The sequence below is a fragment of the Sturnus vulgaris genome, chromosome 17 (genome assembly GCF_052056855.1).
Source record: "Sturnus vulgaris isolate bStuVul1 chromosome 17, bStuVul1.hap1, whole genome shotgun sequence".
Classification (NCBI taxonomy): Eukaryota; Metazoa; Chordata; class Aves; order Passeriformes; family Sturnidae; genus Sturnus; species Sturnus vulgaris.
This window is the reverse complement of record NC_142259.1, coordinates 8,435,463-8,452,943: the sequence shown is the minus strand read 5'-3', so window position 1 is coordinate 8,452,943 and position 17,481 is coordinate 8,435,463. Positions and strand designations below refer to the sequence as shown.

The window sequence follows — 17,481 nt, the reverse complement described above, 5'->3', positions numbered from 1 at the left end:
CACTAAACAGGGTACTCTGACTTGTCACAGGTACTTCTCACTGTTGAGGAGCCTAGGCTCAGATTGGTTATAAAGTTCTTTTGTCCTTGTAGCCAGCAAAATTGCTTTAGAAGGGCACCTGCAGCCACCCTGATTTCCTGCTGCCAGTCACAGGGTGTCAGTACCAGACCACACTGGACACAAAATGGGATGAGCTACAAAGAGGCTGTGCAAGGAGCCCACACTAGTACCTTCTCTTTTTTCCTGCTGCTCCTCAAAGCCTGCCAGAGCCAAGAGCTCTCATTGTGTAAATCACAGATTCATGGAATGGGTGGGGTTGGAAGGGACCTCAAAGGTAATCTGGTTCCAATCCCCCTTTTGTGGACAGGGACACTTTTACTGGACCAGACTGCTCAGAGCCCCATCTGAGCTGGCCTTGAACACTTCCAGGGATGGGGCAGCCACAGCTCCTCTGGGCAACCTGTGCCAGGGGCTCAGCATCCTCACAGGGAAGAATTTCTTCCTAATATCCAATCTAATCCTACTCTGTGTCAGTTTGAAGCCATTCCCCCTTGTCCTGTCACTCCACACCCTTGTAAGTAGTCTCTCTCCATCTTTCTGGCAGGCTACCTTGAGGTACAGGCAGGCCACAATTAGATCACCCAAAAGCTTCTTTCACTTCTCTTTTCCAGGCTGGAGAAACCCAATTCCCTTGGATTTCCTCACAGGAGAGGAGCTCCATCCCTCTGATCATCTTGGTGGCCTCCTCTAGGCTACAGTAAACCACAGTAGAAGTTCAAGCTCAAGCTCAGCCTTGAGTTTAGAATGTAGAGATACACTTAATAATTCCTTTTTACATCTCTTGGGTATGTGAAACATCCAGACTGTGCTAACGTCAAGAGAATTGCAGGAACAGAAATGAGAGAAATCTTTAAATTAGACCTTCCCCAGCAGCACTCCCTGCACATGAAGTTAATGGGTCTAAGTAAAAGACAACTCCAATACAGACATATGGAAGAGATTCTGCAATGGGTTTTTTCTTTGTAGAATTTACACTGTTTTCCTCTTTCTAGTAAAAACTAGTAACAAGACAATTGTCATGTGGATTTAGTTACTCTGGGGATATGTACAGTAAACAAAATTACTAAGGAGAAAAATGAAATCTAAAAGTTTTTTTTTCTGAAAGTTAGCAAACTGAAGCGCACTTCCAAGTCTCTGATAGAAGGGAAAAAGAGGAACAAATTATTTTGAACCATTTTGGATGATGGGCGGGTGGAATTGAGCTGGGAAAACACCATTAGTCACTTGGGAGCCATGACTGCTGCATTCCAAAGGGATTGCAACAGCAGCTGCTGGTGCTTTGCTGTGGTGAAGGTGAGACTGGCAGGTGCCAGTTTGGGATGGAGGCCAGCCTGAGAGAGGCTCTGGTGGCTCCGTGAGCACCACTGTGGGCGTGCCTTGCAGAGGTAAAGGAGGTGGTTACAGCCAAGACAGAAAAAGTGTTCCGAGACTTAATTAGGTATGTGAGCAGCAAGGAAGAAGAAAGGAAATAGTCAAATGCCAGTGGGAGCAATGTGTAACATCTGAGGCAATCACTGTAAGTACTGAACGCCTGAACTTAAGAACTGGTCGATGCGGTTTGTCACTAGGGCTGTGTGTGAAGACCGGGCAACATCAGAGGCTTGTGGCTCTTATGGTTTCCAAGGAATATGAATTAAGGAAAAGAGAAAAAGACCAACTGAAGTAGCTCTGGACAGCAATCAAACGCATTTGAGGTGATTCCCGGAACAAGCCTTGACAGCCTGAACATCCTGGAAACTTCCAAGGGAAGGAAGAACCACTGAATTATAATGTAAGTGGAGATGTTCTGTGCCAGATGTACTGCTGCCTAGGGAAAAAGCTCTAGTGTTTGTCTTGGGAATAGGGCTGGCATGACTGTCATATTAGCAAGTACTCTTAGTCTTTGTAATAAAAAAACAAAGTTTCTCAAAAAGGTACAAAGAATCCTATCTTGTAAAATCAACCTTAGAAACAGCTGCTGGAGCTTAACTTTTGTTATTTCAGCTGGTTTTTCTTTCTCTGTAACTTAAAATTCAGGCTAATTTATTTTTAAGTCTTTACTGAGTGCTAAAACATCATCAGTGGGGCTGCAGAATCTTAAGCAGATAATCTTCAAAACTACATCATTTTATTACTTGAACTCTTTTACAAAGTGATGGTACAAAACCAAAAAGAAATATAGTCATGGTTGTTAAAATAGACAGGCTTAAAGTTTGTGCTGACAAAAAGTACTCAAGGTTATTAGTTTGTCAGTTCTTTTTGAAATAAAACTTTTGAGAAATATTAATATATGGAGCTAACAGGTAAACAGATACTTATTTCTAGTGGGAGCTTATAATTTTATTTGTCAGAGGGTATTGGAGATAATATTAGGCAAAAAAAAACCTTCTGAAACCAACCCACAGCTATTGGACAGAAGTGATATTAACCAACATGGAAGTTAAGTCATCAGGAAATGCTCCTTTTTCCTTCAGACAGCTTTTATGTCCCACCATGCTCCCCATTTCCTCATCCTTAAAGATAACTTATTCATGGCACACCTATTATCTCTGTAGGAAGTTCTTCTTGTCTTGGGATTCAAGAGCATGCATTTCCTCTGAGTAAATAATTTTGGTATCTCCTCCCGTAATTACACCCACGTTGAGTAGGAACTCTGGCATTAGACAGACATATATTATAGGAACCAGTTAATTCGTTTGACAACTTTACAGGTATTAATAACAACTGCTAAGTACCTCTCCCTTCTCTCAAATTTCAGCTGACAGCACGAAAAGATTGCTGGGTTTGTTCTTTTTATGATTGATGTGACTTGGACATCCTTGAAGAACAAAATAGAAGTTGTATGCAATTCTCATAAGCTGAGGGAATGGCAGGTGAGTTCTGCAAGTCATTTGCTTCCATTCAGCAGGTATTTACTCAGGGCTGTTTCCTCAGGATTCATGCCCTGTAGGTATCTGCTCAGATTTCTTATCTGAAGGTAATTTTATATTGCAATTTGTTCTTGCACTTCATTTTCAAAGTTTTAATGTTGGTATTATTAAGAATTGCTTCAGAATAATTTTTGAGCTGAACAGAGGATATTGGGACAGGGAGGAGAAAAGAAATTTTCATTACTTCAAAATGCATAATTTTTAAAATGCTTTGTCAGACATGTGTTATTCTTGGTATTAACAAAATTTGTGTAATCTGTTCTAATGGAGCTGTGAGCATGGAACCTGTAGATGGGAATTCAAAGATATATTAAAACCCTACCAAAGGAAAATAGTAATGAGAGTATCTCTGCTTTTTCAAGTTTAAAATGAAGATGATTATTGAGACAGGCAATTGCAAAACAGGGCTCTTTCTCATTTAATGCTGGAAAAAACATTTACAAATCAGCTTTGCAGGGAGAGCAGCAGCTAACTGCAGTTTGCTGTTGCCCATATATTCATGCTAAAAATTCTCCTTTTCAGCCCATCAATACTTTCTCATATTACCTCTTTGTTGTCTTAAACTACCAGAAAAAAATTTCCCTCCTTGAATTTAATTATAGCACCTTTTTGCATAAATTAGTTTTACTTTTATCTCTTCTTCAAGGATTAGATGTAAATTGTGGTTTAATATGCAGCTATATTGTTTCAAATCTGACTTAGTATTTCACTGATAAGCTCTATGGTATAGACCTAGAAGCTTGTTTGAAGATCCCTACAATAATATTGCATAGGCATTAATCCATCCTTTCCATCTTATTCTTTTTGTTATTATTGTTTTCTTTTGATTTCCCTTTAAAATGGTGGTGTTCATGTGTCCCCATCCTGTCCCCACTCCCCTCATCTCCAACCTCATTGCATTTATGACACTAACCTTAATAAAAATGACTTAGAAGAGCCTTCACCATTGTACTTGCCCTGAGCATTTGCCAAAACTCGAACCATAATTCTCCAGGTGTATTGTGTAGAGTCTCCCAGGGCAGATATAAACACAGAAGGTGCTTCTCAGCATTCCCAAAGACAGCATAACTGCTCAGGTTTGAGCACGGCAACAAAACAGAGAAGGGAAAACAACCTTGCAAGGAATATCGTATATATATATGTTAGCCTGCCAAAAAGGCAGTTTAGCATTTGAGGTGTCAGGAACCACTTTATGGGGTTTAAACCACAGACCATAATAACAGCATATGTGCAGGAGGACACAATATCAGAGAACTCCAGGCACACTGCAGGAATTCTTCTATGACATGAAGTTATTGCTGACTAGAACAGGAACTGCAGTGGTCCAGTTGTCACTTTGAACAGACGGGTGGACTGACTTTCAAAAGCTTCAGCATGTCCTCAATACCTCTTGTTCATCCCTATTAGACAGATGATCTCTCACTATGCATTTTTCCCTGCATCTAGTCCAAATGGCATCAGGATCTAAGCAGGAAAAGGAAGATGTTCTAATTGCCATTCCTGCCATCCTAAAAATATGTATGTTGAAAACGTGGAGAGGCTACAGGACACTTTCTTTGGTGCTGCTGATGAAATGACACCAATTTGTCCCCGTAAATTTCTTTTTAAGTCCAGTGGTAAAAGAGCACCCAACCCTGTAGAGGAATTACATAAGTACTCTGTTTGAGGGCTCTTTAATAAAACACAAGGAAAGATTTCCATTATTGACCAATAGACTTAATTTAATGGGGCATCTGCTTTGTAGTTGTACTTCCTCCCACAAAAGGTAATTGCTCTTAGTAACCTCATCATGCCACTAAGCAGCAAATGAGCTCATGCCAGTTGCTTCTTCATGACTTTTCTTGTGTTTTATAGATCTGACCCCAACACACATCAGCTGGCAGCCATCAGTGAATGCAGCCAACCACCACACTGACAGATATGCCAACACTGAGCTGACTGTGAGGCGAGGACAAGCCTTCAACATCACCCTGTACTTCAACAGACCGAGGCAGAATGGGGAGAGCCTAGGATTTGTCACTGAAATAGGTAACGTTCCCATAGCTTAAGCCATGTTCTCAGAGAGCTGCAAACTTTATTCCCTGTAGTTCTCTCCTTATTCTATTTACAGATGTCATTTTCCTGCCCGTATTTTTAGTGCTTCCCCCACCCCAATATGCCCAATTTCAAGTGTGAGGGTAATGTTGAAATCCGGAATGGAAACCGGTGACTCCTTCTTTCTGGCAGGACCATCCCCCTCGGAATCTCACCGCACAAGGGCAGTGTTTAACCTCTCTGAGGCGGGGGGCAGTGGCTGGAGTGCTGCCCAAGGACCCAGTGGTGACTCTGGAGCCGTGAACTTCACAATATCCAGCCCAGCCAACGCCGTCATTGGGAGATACAACCTCAGCCTCCGGGTCACCTCAGGGAACAAGATCTACCCCAGATACCTGGGCCAGTTTGTGCTACTCTTCAACCCCTGGTGCCCAGGTAGGTGCCAATGCCTTTGCTCTTGAGCACAGCTGACCTTGCTGCTCTCCTACCTGCACAGAGCTGCTCCCTCAAGCTGTCTCTCTTTGGGTCACCAGAGGCTGCAATCTCAGCTCTGTGCTCAGAGATCTGGTTTCACTACATAAAAAAGCTGCTGCCAACACCCCACCCCCTTTGTACCCTAACAAAATGTGATAGATGGGGTTATATCACAGACTCTTCAGAACTGAGCAGATCACTTTTTCTGACAAGGGCTTCTCTGGGCAAACTCTTCCAGTCCATCACGGCCATCCGGTAAAGAATTTCCTCCTAACAGCTAATCTGAATCTCTCCCTTTTTAGGTTATAACAGCTCCCCCTTGTCCTATGACTCTCAGTCCATGTAAAGCATTGCTCTCCCTCCTATTTATAAGCCCCTTTAGGCACTGGAAGGCTGAAATGGGGTTTCCCTGGATCTTTCCCTTCCCCAGGCTGAACACCCCCAGCTCTCCCAGCCTGGCTCCAGAGCAGAGGGCTCCAGACCTGGGAGCAGCTCTGTGGCCTCCTCTGGAGGCTCTGACAGGTCCACATCTTCCCTGTGCTGAGAACCCCAGAACTGGAAGCAGTGCTCCAGGTGGTGTCTCACAAAGGCAGAGCCAAAGGGAAGAATCCCCTCCCTCAAGCTGCTGCTCATCCTGTGCAGCCCAGGATGTGGTTGTTGTTCTGGGCTACAGGCACACACTGCTGGCTCCTGCCCAATGCCCATGTTCTTCATTTTGGATTTAAAATGGACATCTCTTGTTGCTCCAGCTTTTCATTTCTGCATTTCTTCTGCAACATGCTGAGGCTGCAAATTTCTAACGTCATACTTTGCAACTATGCAATAGTCTAGAAATCAAGATTAGCCTGAAAACATGACACTCTAGTGTTAAGAGCCATCCTGGTGAGTAAACAGCTTATAAAAGAAAAGTAGCCACAATCATCCACATTTTTTTTTCCATGACCATACGTTAGTCAAGAGCCACTAAGAAATGCGTCAGTAGCCAAGATGAAAAAAGCTGCTAATTATCTCAGCAAGTCCTAGAAGACAGAAATAATTATACAAATATGTTCCGGAAACTCAGACCATCTCTGCACAGTCCTGAGGGAAAAAGCCTCCCCAGAAACCCCTGAAAAGTAATTTGTGTGTAACTTGTAAATGATGGAAACCACACTGCAGGGACAGCAATATTTGACAACTCCTGAACTGGAACATCAGCGTGGCAATGGTACTCAAGAGACCAAACTCTTCTCAGATGAAAACAGAAAAATTAAGCTGTGCCCATTACAATTTTAAACTAATGATTTTGCAGAAGAGTCCTCCAGATTTACCAGAGGCAATGGCTACTGAGAGATAAAAGGGAGTATCCTTAATGTCGAATGGAGGATGCTGCTGAATAAGTTCTGCAGAGTGCAATACCTCCCTGATCCTGAAAACCAGGAACAGATTCGGTTTGAGGGTATGTTACCACTATTGTAAGTGTCATAGCAGAAGGGAAATTGGAAATTTATTTTCTTGGCAAAGGATAAATGGCACATCTGTTCTGTAGATATGGTTCCAGGTGGGAGATTAGTCCTTAAACTGAGGAATACAAAAATTAATTCATTAACTGTAATATCAGTAAATAACTACTTATAAGAAAACAGTCAAGACTAAGAGATGAAAGAAAAAATACTGGATTGGAGAACAACTACTATAGAGTGGATCTTTAAATGTCATCTGAAAAAACACTCAGATCAAATAGCTCATCACTGACTTTGACATGCTGACATTAAACAGCATTGTCATGCCCAAATGGGCTGGGACAACACACAGAACTAACTGGCTGACCTTAGAGAGTGGAGAAGGTAAGAAGAAATAAGACATAATATTAGGAAATAAAAGACCACACCTCTAGGGAGAAATAACAATGATTTCAGTGACAGACTTATCACCTGGAAATCATGAAGAATGTGAAAGCCTTTGTTAATCAAAGAACAAGAACCAAAGTGAAATGGCCCTGAAAAAGGAAAATGCAATCTTAAGCTGTATAAGAGAAAACTGTTAGACAGATTTAAATGTTAATGCCATTGGATGAAATGACAAGAATTAAATCTTGTTCAGTGAAGGGTTACTAGGATAAACGAACACATGAAAAATCTTCTGGACAAAAAAAAATTCTAGTTTAGCAAGCTGTAAAGGTTTCTTGAGAGCATATAAACCTTAGGGAAAAAAAAGATGTTCTTCAAGTAATTATACAAGGACATTTAGATTGCTCAGAATAATAAACTCATAGTGCTAGAAGGATCTTAGAAAGTCATCTAGTCCCATGCCAGGGCTCTAAACCAGGTTCAGTTCAGCACTTAGGTCATTCTTGAGAGGTCCTGAATTCCTTCTTAATGACCAGCCATTAGGGGAGCTCCAGCACCTCCCCCGGCAATTCCCTCCAATAAAGCACAAGCCTTTCTATTGGATCTTTATCCTATTAGCTAACCAAATATTTCTTGCTTCGATTTCAGTATATAATTTCTCATCCTACATATGATAGACACCAGGAATTATTTTTATTTCCTCTTGCCCCATCCTCTTCACAAGAATTTCTGGAATTGATTACAATACTTGCCCCATTCCTCACCCCCATTTTCTTCCTACCTTAAATAATTATGAGTTAATTCATAATTCAGATTTTCAGGAATGCTGAGCATTCTTAGTGCTCCTCCCACCTTTTCCAACTGGTCCAGACCATGAAGTGCAGTTCCTGAAACTGCACACAGGTCTTCATGTCCATGCTACCCCAAAACCTCAGGAACCAACAGTGATGATACTATTTTTAAAAAGCGTGGACAATCAAAAAGTGTGGTTTTGTGTGAACCACAGAATAGATTTATATCACGTGATACAATTTAAAAAATAAATTGCAATTTTTTTATTTGCAGGAAGGGAAGGATGGGAACTTCCTATAGGAAGGTAAAGAAGTTGATTCAATAAAATAGAAAAGCTGATCTTTTTGTATGTATTTCCTGAAATCTCGAATCTTTCAGAAATTATCTTTAAACATTATAGAATTAAAAGCCGAGCTAAGCAGATATTGCTATCTAAAGAATGACCAAAACAACCTAAACCTCTGTGGGAACCAACACTTTCATAGCTACTAAATACTGTGCCATAAACTTGGAAAAACAATGAGGAACAATGAACTCCAAGTGAATGACTGAGCAGGTTATCCTAATAAATTCCTGATAGGACTTTGGATCAGGCAAGCAAAGGTCTTCATTTAGGAATCTTAAAACAAACACATCTGGAAAAGAGAGAAAAATGTCATCTGTGTGGTTCTTTTGAAATATCTGTTCCACTTCAAACCACCCTGAGAAAACAGAAAAATTTGGTGACCTTTCCCCCTGGACCTTTGTCTATCTTCCTCACAAAAAACCCCTGTGCAGACAGGGGACATTTAGACAATACACAAGTCTACACTAAAAGTAGGGGAAAAAAGTTGAGTAATAAAATATGGATCCATCTTTCACCCCCCCCCAGACACCTTCCCTGGCAAACATTATCACTGAACTGCACCTGTCCATGGAGCTATTCTAAATAGAATAACAATTCTATTTTGCAAATAGAAGTTTTCTCCTTGCTAAATCAGGACAAAAAATTTTCTGAAAGGTTGCTGGTATTCTCACCTTTAAGCTTGCCCACCTTGGTTTTCAGGTGATGATGTCTACATGTCCAATGAAAACGAGAGACAAGAATATGTTCTAAATGAAAATGGAATAATCTTTGTGGGTAATGCAAGGTACATTGAAGCAAGAGGGTGGTATTATGGACAGGTAAGTCACATGGAATTTGTTTGGACTCTCATTCTGTCTCCAACAGCATTTATCTTATCATTATTTGCTGTTTATATAATAACTGCACAAACCTGGGTGGTCTTACTTGTGGTTTGCTCACAGTGTGCCCCAGTGTCCCTATCACCTTTGGGCTGGGATAGCTCTGAAAGGAGGAACTGCAGTAAAATCTCCTTTAATTCTGTTTGTGAAACCATCCATTTTCTCAAAAATATATCTTACCTGATCACAGTTTCAAGACCTTCTAAACATCTGTCTCACCATGCTTGATCTGAGCCTGTACTACCGCCAGGACCCAGCCATGGATGTGTCCCGGAGAGGAGATCCTAAATATGTGGGCAGAGTAATCAGTTCTATGGTAAGAAATGGGCAAATTAACCCCAGTCCCACATGAGTGAGCAGAAAGCACCACAGACATTCAGCCCCCTGCACCCTGAGCAATAGAATGAGCTAGATGCAGTGCATTACAGACAGTTCATTTTGTGCATTCTGTCCTTTGGGCTCTTTTTAGATCAATGGGAACGATAATGACAATGGAGTTCTCCTGGGGAAGTGGCAAGGGAGTTTCCACTCGCATGAGAACCCATCCAGGTGGGATGGCAGCGTGATCATCCTCAAGAAGTGGCGCCAGGACAACTACAGGCCTGTTCAGTACGGCCAGTGCTGGGTTTTTGCAGGTGTGATGTGTACAGGTAAGCTGTCAGAATAGAGGACTGGGGTGAAATGGAGGCATCTGGGACCTCTGGTTTTATCAAAAGTGCAAAGCAATGATTTCTATAAAAGGAACAGTGCTGTGAAGACCACTAATGCTGAAGAATCACAAAATATTTAGACATCTTGTTTCTCAGATATTTGTAATCACTGAACTAAAGCTGTGTGGGTTCTGTTGCATTTCTTGCTCATTTGTATTTTTTTATAAAATATATTCCAGTTATGAGGTGCTTGGGGATTCCAACTCGTTTGGTTTCAAATTTTAACTCTGCCCATGACGTGGATAGAAACCTGAGTATCGATAAGTACTATGACAGCTCTGGAAGGAGTCTTAATATCAGCAAGGATTCCACATGGTAAATATTATTTCTTCCATCTCACCAACAACAATAGAGAGGATCTAGGAGAGTTAAAAACATGAACACTAGTAGTACAAAAGCAACTGAGTGGGCAAAATGTAATATAAGCAGCTAAATTAATGCTGCAGACATTCATTTAGAAAACAAACAAACAAGATACTTCATTATTTTCTCCCTCCCTGCCCTGAGGTCTATACTCAAAAGCAGGCAGTAAATCTGTCCTTTGAAAGAGGTACTGTAACTTGACAGTTTGTGTCTCAGTTTAGAGTTTAGATTTTTTTTTTTAAATTCACTACTCTTCTCCAATTGCAAGTTTGCATGACTCTATATTATCATGCTTTTTAGACATTGTTCTTTGTCTCCAGGGATTACCATGTCTGGAACGAAAGCTGGTTCATTCGCCCAGACCTGGGAAGATCCTACAATGGGTGGCAGGTTTTAGATGCAACTCCACAAGAACAGAGCAGAGGTAACAGCCTAAGTTCTCAGCCTGAATTAAGAGTCCTTCTCCAAACAGAGCACAACTAATAAAGTTTAACTTTTTTTTCTTTTTTTTTTCACATTTTAGGAATTTTTCAGTGTGGCCCTGCATCTGTCTTAGCCATCAAAGAAGGTGAAGTAGACCTGGATTATGACACCTTGTTTGTGTACTCAGAGGTGAACGCTGACTGCAACAGATGGATTGTATACAATGATGGAACTAAGAAAAGAATTTATTGTGATACTGAGATCATTGGCAGGTCTATCAGCACCAAAGCTGTGGGCAGCAATGGCCGTGTGGATGTCACTGCTAACTACAAATATCCAGAAGGTAAAGGAATTAGCACAAATTATCTCCTATTGTTGTCTACTGAATCCTTGGTGCTGGGAAGCTACAATGGGTCACCTGCTTACTTTAAATATCTCCCCCCTGCCTTCAGAAGATATTTCTGCCAGTGTGCTCATGTTACTTTCTTAATACAATGAGTGTTATATTTCTGGGTTTGTGCATTCAGTAGCTTCCTCATTAAGGGACAATACAAAATATAACTTAGTCCCTTCCACAGAAGTGTAAAATTTAATGCATACACAAAAGAGGGCTATAAAATACATTTTACTACCCAAGGTAGACAAACCCTCAGGGTTTCACTCCTCAGTGTTTTAGTGCAACCATATTTAATACAGAGGCTGGCTGTCATCAGATCAGCAGAGTATCACTTAGCACACCACTGCATGTTCTGACCAGAGAAAAAGAAATCTCACTTCTAGAAAAATATAAATGCATTGTATTTCATATTAGTGATATATTCACCTTGTAACAGTATATCTCCTGTGAAAAACCTGAATGAAGGCTTGATGAAGATACAGGGACCTTTTAGGTACTGCAAATTTCTGAGTGATGCTGATACCCTGTATTGGTCTGAAAACCTTTACACAGCAGAAGTACATTTGCAACAAAAGTAGAATTTTACTTGGTTCTCTGCTTCCACCAGGATCTGCTGAGGAAAGACGAGTCTATAAAAAAGCCTTGGCCAAGATACTGGGGACAAGTGTCACAGAGGGACGCACAGACTCTCCTGGGGGAAGATCTGCAGAGACAATGAGAAACCCTGGGATCGCTGGGAAATTCAAGCTGGTTGAACCTCCAGTTTTTGGCAAAGACATTAACCTGGTCCTGGTCCTCAACAACCTCTCCTCTGACCGCAAGAGAGTGAGGGTGGACATGAGTGCCTCCACCATCCTGTACACAAGGAGAGCAGTGGCAGAGATCCTGAAGGCAGCCACTTCTGTGGAGCTTGGTCCTAAACAAGGTAACCTTTAATGTCCCTAAGGAGCCAATGTAGCTCTGCTCCTAGCCACAGGAAGGCAACTGGAAGGAAGCAGCCTCAGTATCATACCTGTATCAGCTTTGTAGTGCATCTACTCATTCCACCTCTTCGTAGCATTTGTTTATGAGTACATTTTACATTATTTTTTTCCCTCTGAAAATTTTCACTAGTTCAAGCATTAATTGGATGTCCCATGAAATATCACATAGAAGGCTACACTTATGTTATAGCTCCAGAAGCAGCACTATATGTGTATGTCATGGTTTCTATATGTATATATGTATATATATGTATATATGTATATATATGTATATATGTATATATGTGTATATGTATATATATGTATATATGTGTATATATGTATATATGTATATATGTATATATGTATATATGTATATATGTATATATGTATATATGTATATATGTATATATGTATATATGTATATATGTATATATATGTATGTATGTATATATGTCCTTGTGTGTGTGTGGTGATTATTACATTGGAACACATCTTACCCTTAACAAGTAAAAAGAGTCTGATCTGTGCCTTCTGGCACTCAACAGGCAACACATGAAAAGAAATCAACTAGGAAAAAGTTTAAAAGCTACAGTGAAACTCTATCTCTCTTTTGAAGAGTCAAGACTACTGAAATTATCATAGAGATCTTTTTCATCCCCAGGGGCTACAAAGATAAACATTTTTCCCATACACAGAAAAGTTGTAGGACTACAGTGAGCAGCTGACCAGGTCACTTGAAAAGGATCTCTGTGAAACTTGACCCAAACTTTCTTCTCGACTGAGGTAAAATAAAGAGAATATAAGGAGGGAATAGATTAAAATGGTTATACCTCTAATCATAAGAAATACAAAGGATCAGGAATCCAGTGAAATGCAGATGAGCAGACTCCCTTAGTTTCAGGCCAAAATCCTCTATTCAAAACTGTAAGGGTCAAATGAGTTAAAGTAGGCAAGGATCACCAGAAGAGGGAAATACACAATCAGTGTCACAAGAAGGAAATATAAAAAAACTGCACTGCCATTTTTTTCTCTTCAGTAATTAATAAAACCCCTCACTATAACTCTTTTTTCTTTAGTTTGCTTTGAAAATGGAATGGTTCCTAAATATATTTCTGAATTCTAGGGAAGCATGTCCGGGTAAAGATCCCTTATACTCATTATGGAAAATATCTGACCACTGACAAAAGGATCCAAGTTACTGCTTTGTGTGAAGTCATGCGCACGCACGGGCTGAAGCTGCTGGTGGAGAAGACAATCATTTTAGAGGACACAAACATCATCATTAAGGTGAACAATTTTCTCCCTGATGTTCTGAAGAGATGCTAAAAGGTCTTTCTGCAGCTCAGATCTTAAGATGAGAATTCGGGGATAAACACATTACTTTTAGGCTGCCATTTCAGATGTTGTTCCAAAATTCTGCCTGCTGGAATTGAGAATGCAGGGATTTGAGAGGCCAGTTCTGAATCTTGGCCTGAATCTGCCCCATTTTTCAGAACTGCTCTGTTACTTTGTTTTTTTCCCAGTCACAAGCCACTGCCTTATGTTCCACAGTACTTGTTTTCATCCCATGTATTGGCAAGTGCTTGTGCTGTCCTTAAAGAACTTTGCAAAATAAAGGTTTAAACCCTTAATTTGAACCAGTGCTAGAGCCACTTCATACTGTTTTAGCACTTTAATCCTAATGATGTGCCAAAAAAAAAAAAAGCCACTCAGCAACCAAAAGATCAGACAGGTTTCATGGGACATGTCTGTGTATCCAGGGCTCCATTTCACTGAAATTATGCACAAAACATTGCAGACAGCTGGACAGCCCTACTGAGCTAAGCCACACCTGTCACTGTTGAGGCAGGTGCAACATACAAATAGACACACTACATTTCAGAAGGCTAATATCCCATTTATTACAACAGCTAGCTGTCTTTTATACAAAGTTTACTCTTTGTTGGTTGGTTGCAGTAGGTCAACATAACATTGATTTGTGTAAAACCCATCTCCACCTCCGTTTTTCCCAAGACTTTTCTAAAAATACTTTTCCCAGCTGCAGGTTTTCTTCCTCGCTTATCTCCTTCTCCTTCCTCTCTTCTTGGTGTCCAGGCCAACGGCCTTGAGAGAATATCTTTCAGAAAAAAAACCCTTATTCCTTAACCCTCTGTGGCTCACAGACAGCTGTGAGCCCTACCATACACATCCAGCTTCCAGCACCAGGAAAGCTGATGTTTGTCAGCCACGTGCAGCTCCACTCAGTTCTGGCTCCAGGAAAGTGTAGGCCAGCAGGTGATGAGAAATGTGTTTTGTCCTGCAGCTGCCCCGGAGGGTTGTGGTGAACAGAGCCGTGTCCCTGGAGATCTCCTACGCCAACCCCCTGCCCGAGCCCGTGAGCCGCTGCGTGCTGCTCGTGACCCTGATGAACCAGCAGGTCAAGATAAAGTAAGTGCAGGCTGCAGCAATCACCCACTGCTTCCAACAGCACGTCTGATTTCTCAAACAGAAAGAAGAAAAAAAACCACCACACTTGACTCATCTTTTTTTATATTTTCTATTTCTGAAAACAAAAATGTCACCAAATATGTATAGGTATATGATTCCTTAATCATGTTTTTTCCACATAGAACTTCTGTAACAACTCAAACCTGCTAACATTATTTTTTCCTGGGAAAGCAAATGTATATGTTGAATTCTTTTGTCTCTCTGCAGCTTCTTCTATAGTCTGGCTTTCTGTTCTTATTTCCATATACAATACTCTGATACTACAAAGAGAATTAGACTAAAACAAACAAGGCAGACACTCCCCTTGGTTCAGTCAAAACAAAAAGTTGCTCTGTTCTTCTTTAAAGCAGGAAAAACTTGCCTTTTCAAAACATAAAAGCAAATTGTTCTTTTTTAAAATTTTCTTTTCCTCCAGACTCTGCTGCTTTATGGATCAGCTCAGTGTTGAGTAATAGTTTGTATTTCCTAAAGCTTCTCCTATTGTAAACCAGCCTGACTTGCTTTGGCTGTGGAACTATTTGGACTTAATAATTCATAAAAACAAAGAAAACATTATTCCAGTAAAAGACTAAGCCAATTTAGGCCAAAAAAAGAGCTATAAACCAAAGCACATGGCCATTAGAAAAATCATTATTGCCAAAATGGATATGAACAAAGCAGGCATTGGACAGAGCACTGACCTGTGACATCAGAGTTTTTCTATTCTGAATTTGTGCTGACTATCCAAATCTGCATCCAGCCCTAAGATGGAGCTGTGACACTGCACCTCTCTTTTCCATAATTCCATTTGAGAGTAGAGGAAGATGGTACTGTCCTTTCTCATTTCTTAGTCTACATAAAGCCTCAAACCCCAAGTAATTCTCAAAAGCCATGGCTGGGTCTCAAGCAACTGCAGTTCTGTTTCTTGGGAATCTCATAAAAGACAATGCAAGCCTGAACTAATACTTTTTTCTTTTTCTATTATTTTTTATTTTCAGTTTGGCACGACTGGCACCGAGGGAGAGATCAAAGATTTATTTCGAGTTCACACCTCGCAGGGTTGGGCCCTTACAGCTGCAAGTAGACTTCTCTTGTGACAAATTTTCACACGTTAAGGGATTTGTGACAATTGCAGTAGCACCTGCATAATGTGATGGAATCAACCTTCCATTTCAGCATAAACACAGCAAGACCCTCTCCTCTGTATAGGAACAGTGGTGACAGAAAGGAACTTTGCACAAAGATTGGTGACCTCTTAATTGCAATAGAATCAAGTCTACTTTCATGGTGCTTAATTATTTAGTCTCTAATTGTATTTCTCTTCCCTCCCACCCCCTGACAGAAGAAAAAAATGAAACCCCTTCTTTGTAGAAATAGTTTCACTATTTTCAAATCTCATTCTGTTAAGCTCCCAGTTTGGACTTTTCCCTCAGATAATTAATACAATCTCCTTTTGACCACATTCTAATTGTCAGCAATAAATAAAAATCCTTCTCAACTGTATTGTTTTGTAATGATTTATACATTGCATGGGGGTAGCACAAGAAATCACAAGACTGAGGAAAAGGTTTTTTCCTTCATTTTGCAAGCCACTAACCTAGAAGAGTAGAACATTTCCTCCATTGTTCACCTTTCTGTATTTGTGACACCTACAGGTCCATGAATGGGGAGAGAAAAAGCCTAAGAAAGCTGGGAAAAATGATGCTTGGGGTCCATGGCAGTATTTGTGTAGCCTGTGGGCACAGAGTCACCGAGTGGAGAGCACATGTACATATTCAAAACAGTGACTTCATTCTTATGCATCCTGTGAGTCCCAGGCACCACACAGGAGGGTTTTGCAATAGTGGGGCAGCCCAGCAAGGTCACAGAGGACAAGGAACACATTTGTCTTCAAACCTTCCCCGTGCTCACTCAGGGGCAGCCCTGACCCCACTCTTGTCAGAAATCTCTTTTGTGGGCTCCCAATCCCAGCATTTCCAGGGACCAGGTGTCCCCTGAAGCCCCCCTTGGAGCAGCTGTAAGGATCCCCTGTTCCTGCACCCTCCCCAGGGCTGCTGTGACAGGTAAGGACTGACCAGGTACAGGAGCTGCCAGGTCACCCTCAGAGCAGGATGTGGGGCAATCGTGGTGTGCAAACAACTCTGCCAAGCCTCAAGAGTTATATTTGCTGTATGACATACAAAAAGTTTACAGCAGAATTAATAAGCCAAAAGAGAGCTGTCAGGAGTCATGGACATGGGTATTTTTGTCTAGGAGTTGATCCTGAGTCTGAAGAATCCAGACATAATCACAGATTTTTACAGAAAAAAAAAAAAAGCCACAAAAGAAACTACAAAATACCCCTTTAGATTCCCTTTTAAAAATATATATTTATTTAAACTGCAGGCAATTAATTCGCCTTTTTGGTTCCCAGCAATCCTTATATGAAAGTGGAAACAAAACAGAAAACAGAGCTGAAAAAAAGACAAGAGGCAAAATGTAGAGGTGAGGAAAAGAAGAGATCATCCTTTCTCCTGACACCCCTTACTCCTCATTACAGTCCACTGGAAGTCCAGAGCAGTCTGCAGCCTACTCTTGGCACAAATTGGCAGGACATGTTTTCAGATAAACTGCTGCACAGGATGAGGGAGGAGAGGGCAGGAGGAGCAGAGAGTGCCTGTAATTACAGTGGGCAGGGCTCACACCAGAAGAGCAGCTCTGTAGCTTCCTCCAGGGCCCTACCAACCTTGCCATGCCAAACTGCTACAGAGAAACTATGTGCATGTATGATGAGCACCAAACTACAAAGAAAAATTATTAGAAGCAGAGGCAGCCATTAAATGCTTCTCTTTACTT

At 40.9% G+C, this 17,481-nt stretch overlaps 1 protein-coding gene across 1 annotated transcript; it reads left to right on the top strand.

The window, feature by feature from the left end:
- The first annotated feature begins 4,485 nt into the window (after window positions 1-4,485).
- LOC106860852 (protein-glutamine gamma-glutamyltransferase 6-like) lies at window positions 4,486-16,001 on the top strand. The gene is made up of 13 exons (XM_088175221.1): window positions 4,486-4,561; window positions 4,824-4,997; window positions 5,196-5,438; window positions 9,144-9,262; window positions 9,513-9,638; window positions 9,792-9,972; window positions 10,212-10,347; window positions 10,716-10,819; window positions 10,919-11,161; window positions 11,823-12,140; window positions 13,304-13,467; window positions 14,483-14,607; window positions 15,645-16,001. Exons 1-13 carry the CDS (start codon window positions 4,486-4,488, stop codon window positions 15,793-15,795), a joined length of 2,160 nt encoding a protein of 719 aa, XP_088031347.1. The 3' UTR covers window positions 15,796-16,001.
- The last annotated feature ends 1,480 nt before the right edge of the window (window positions 16,002-17,481 follow it).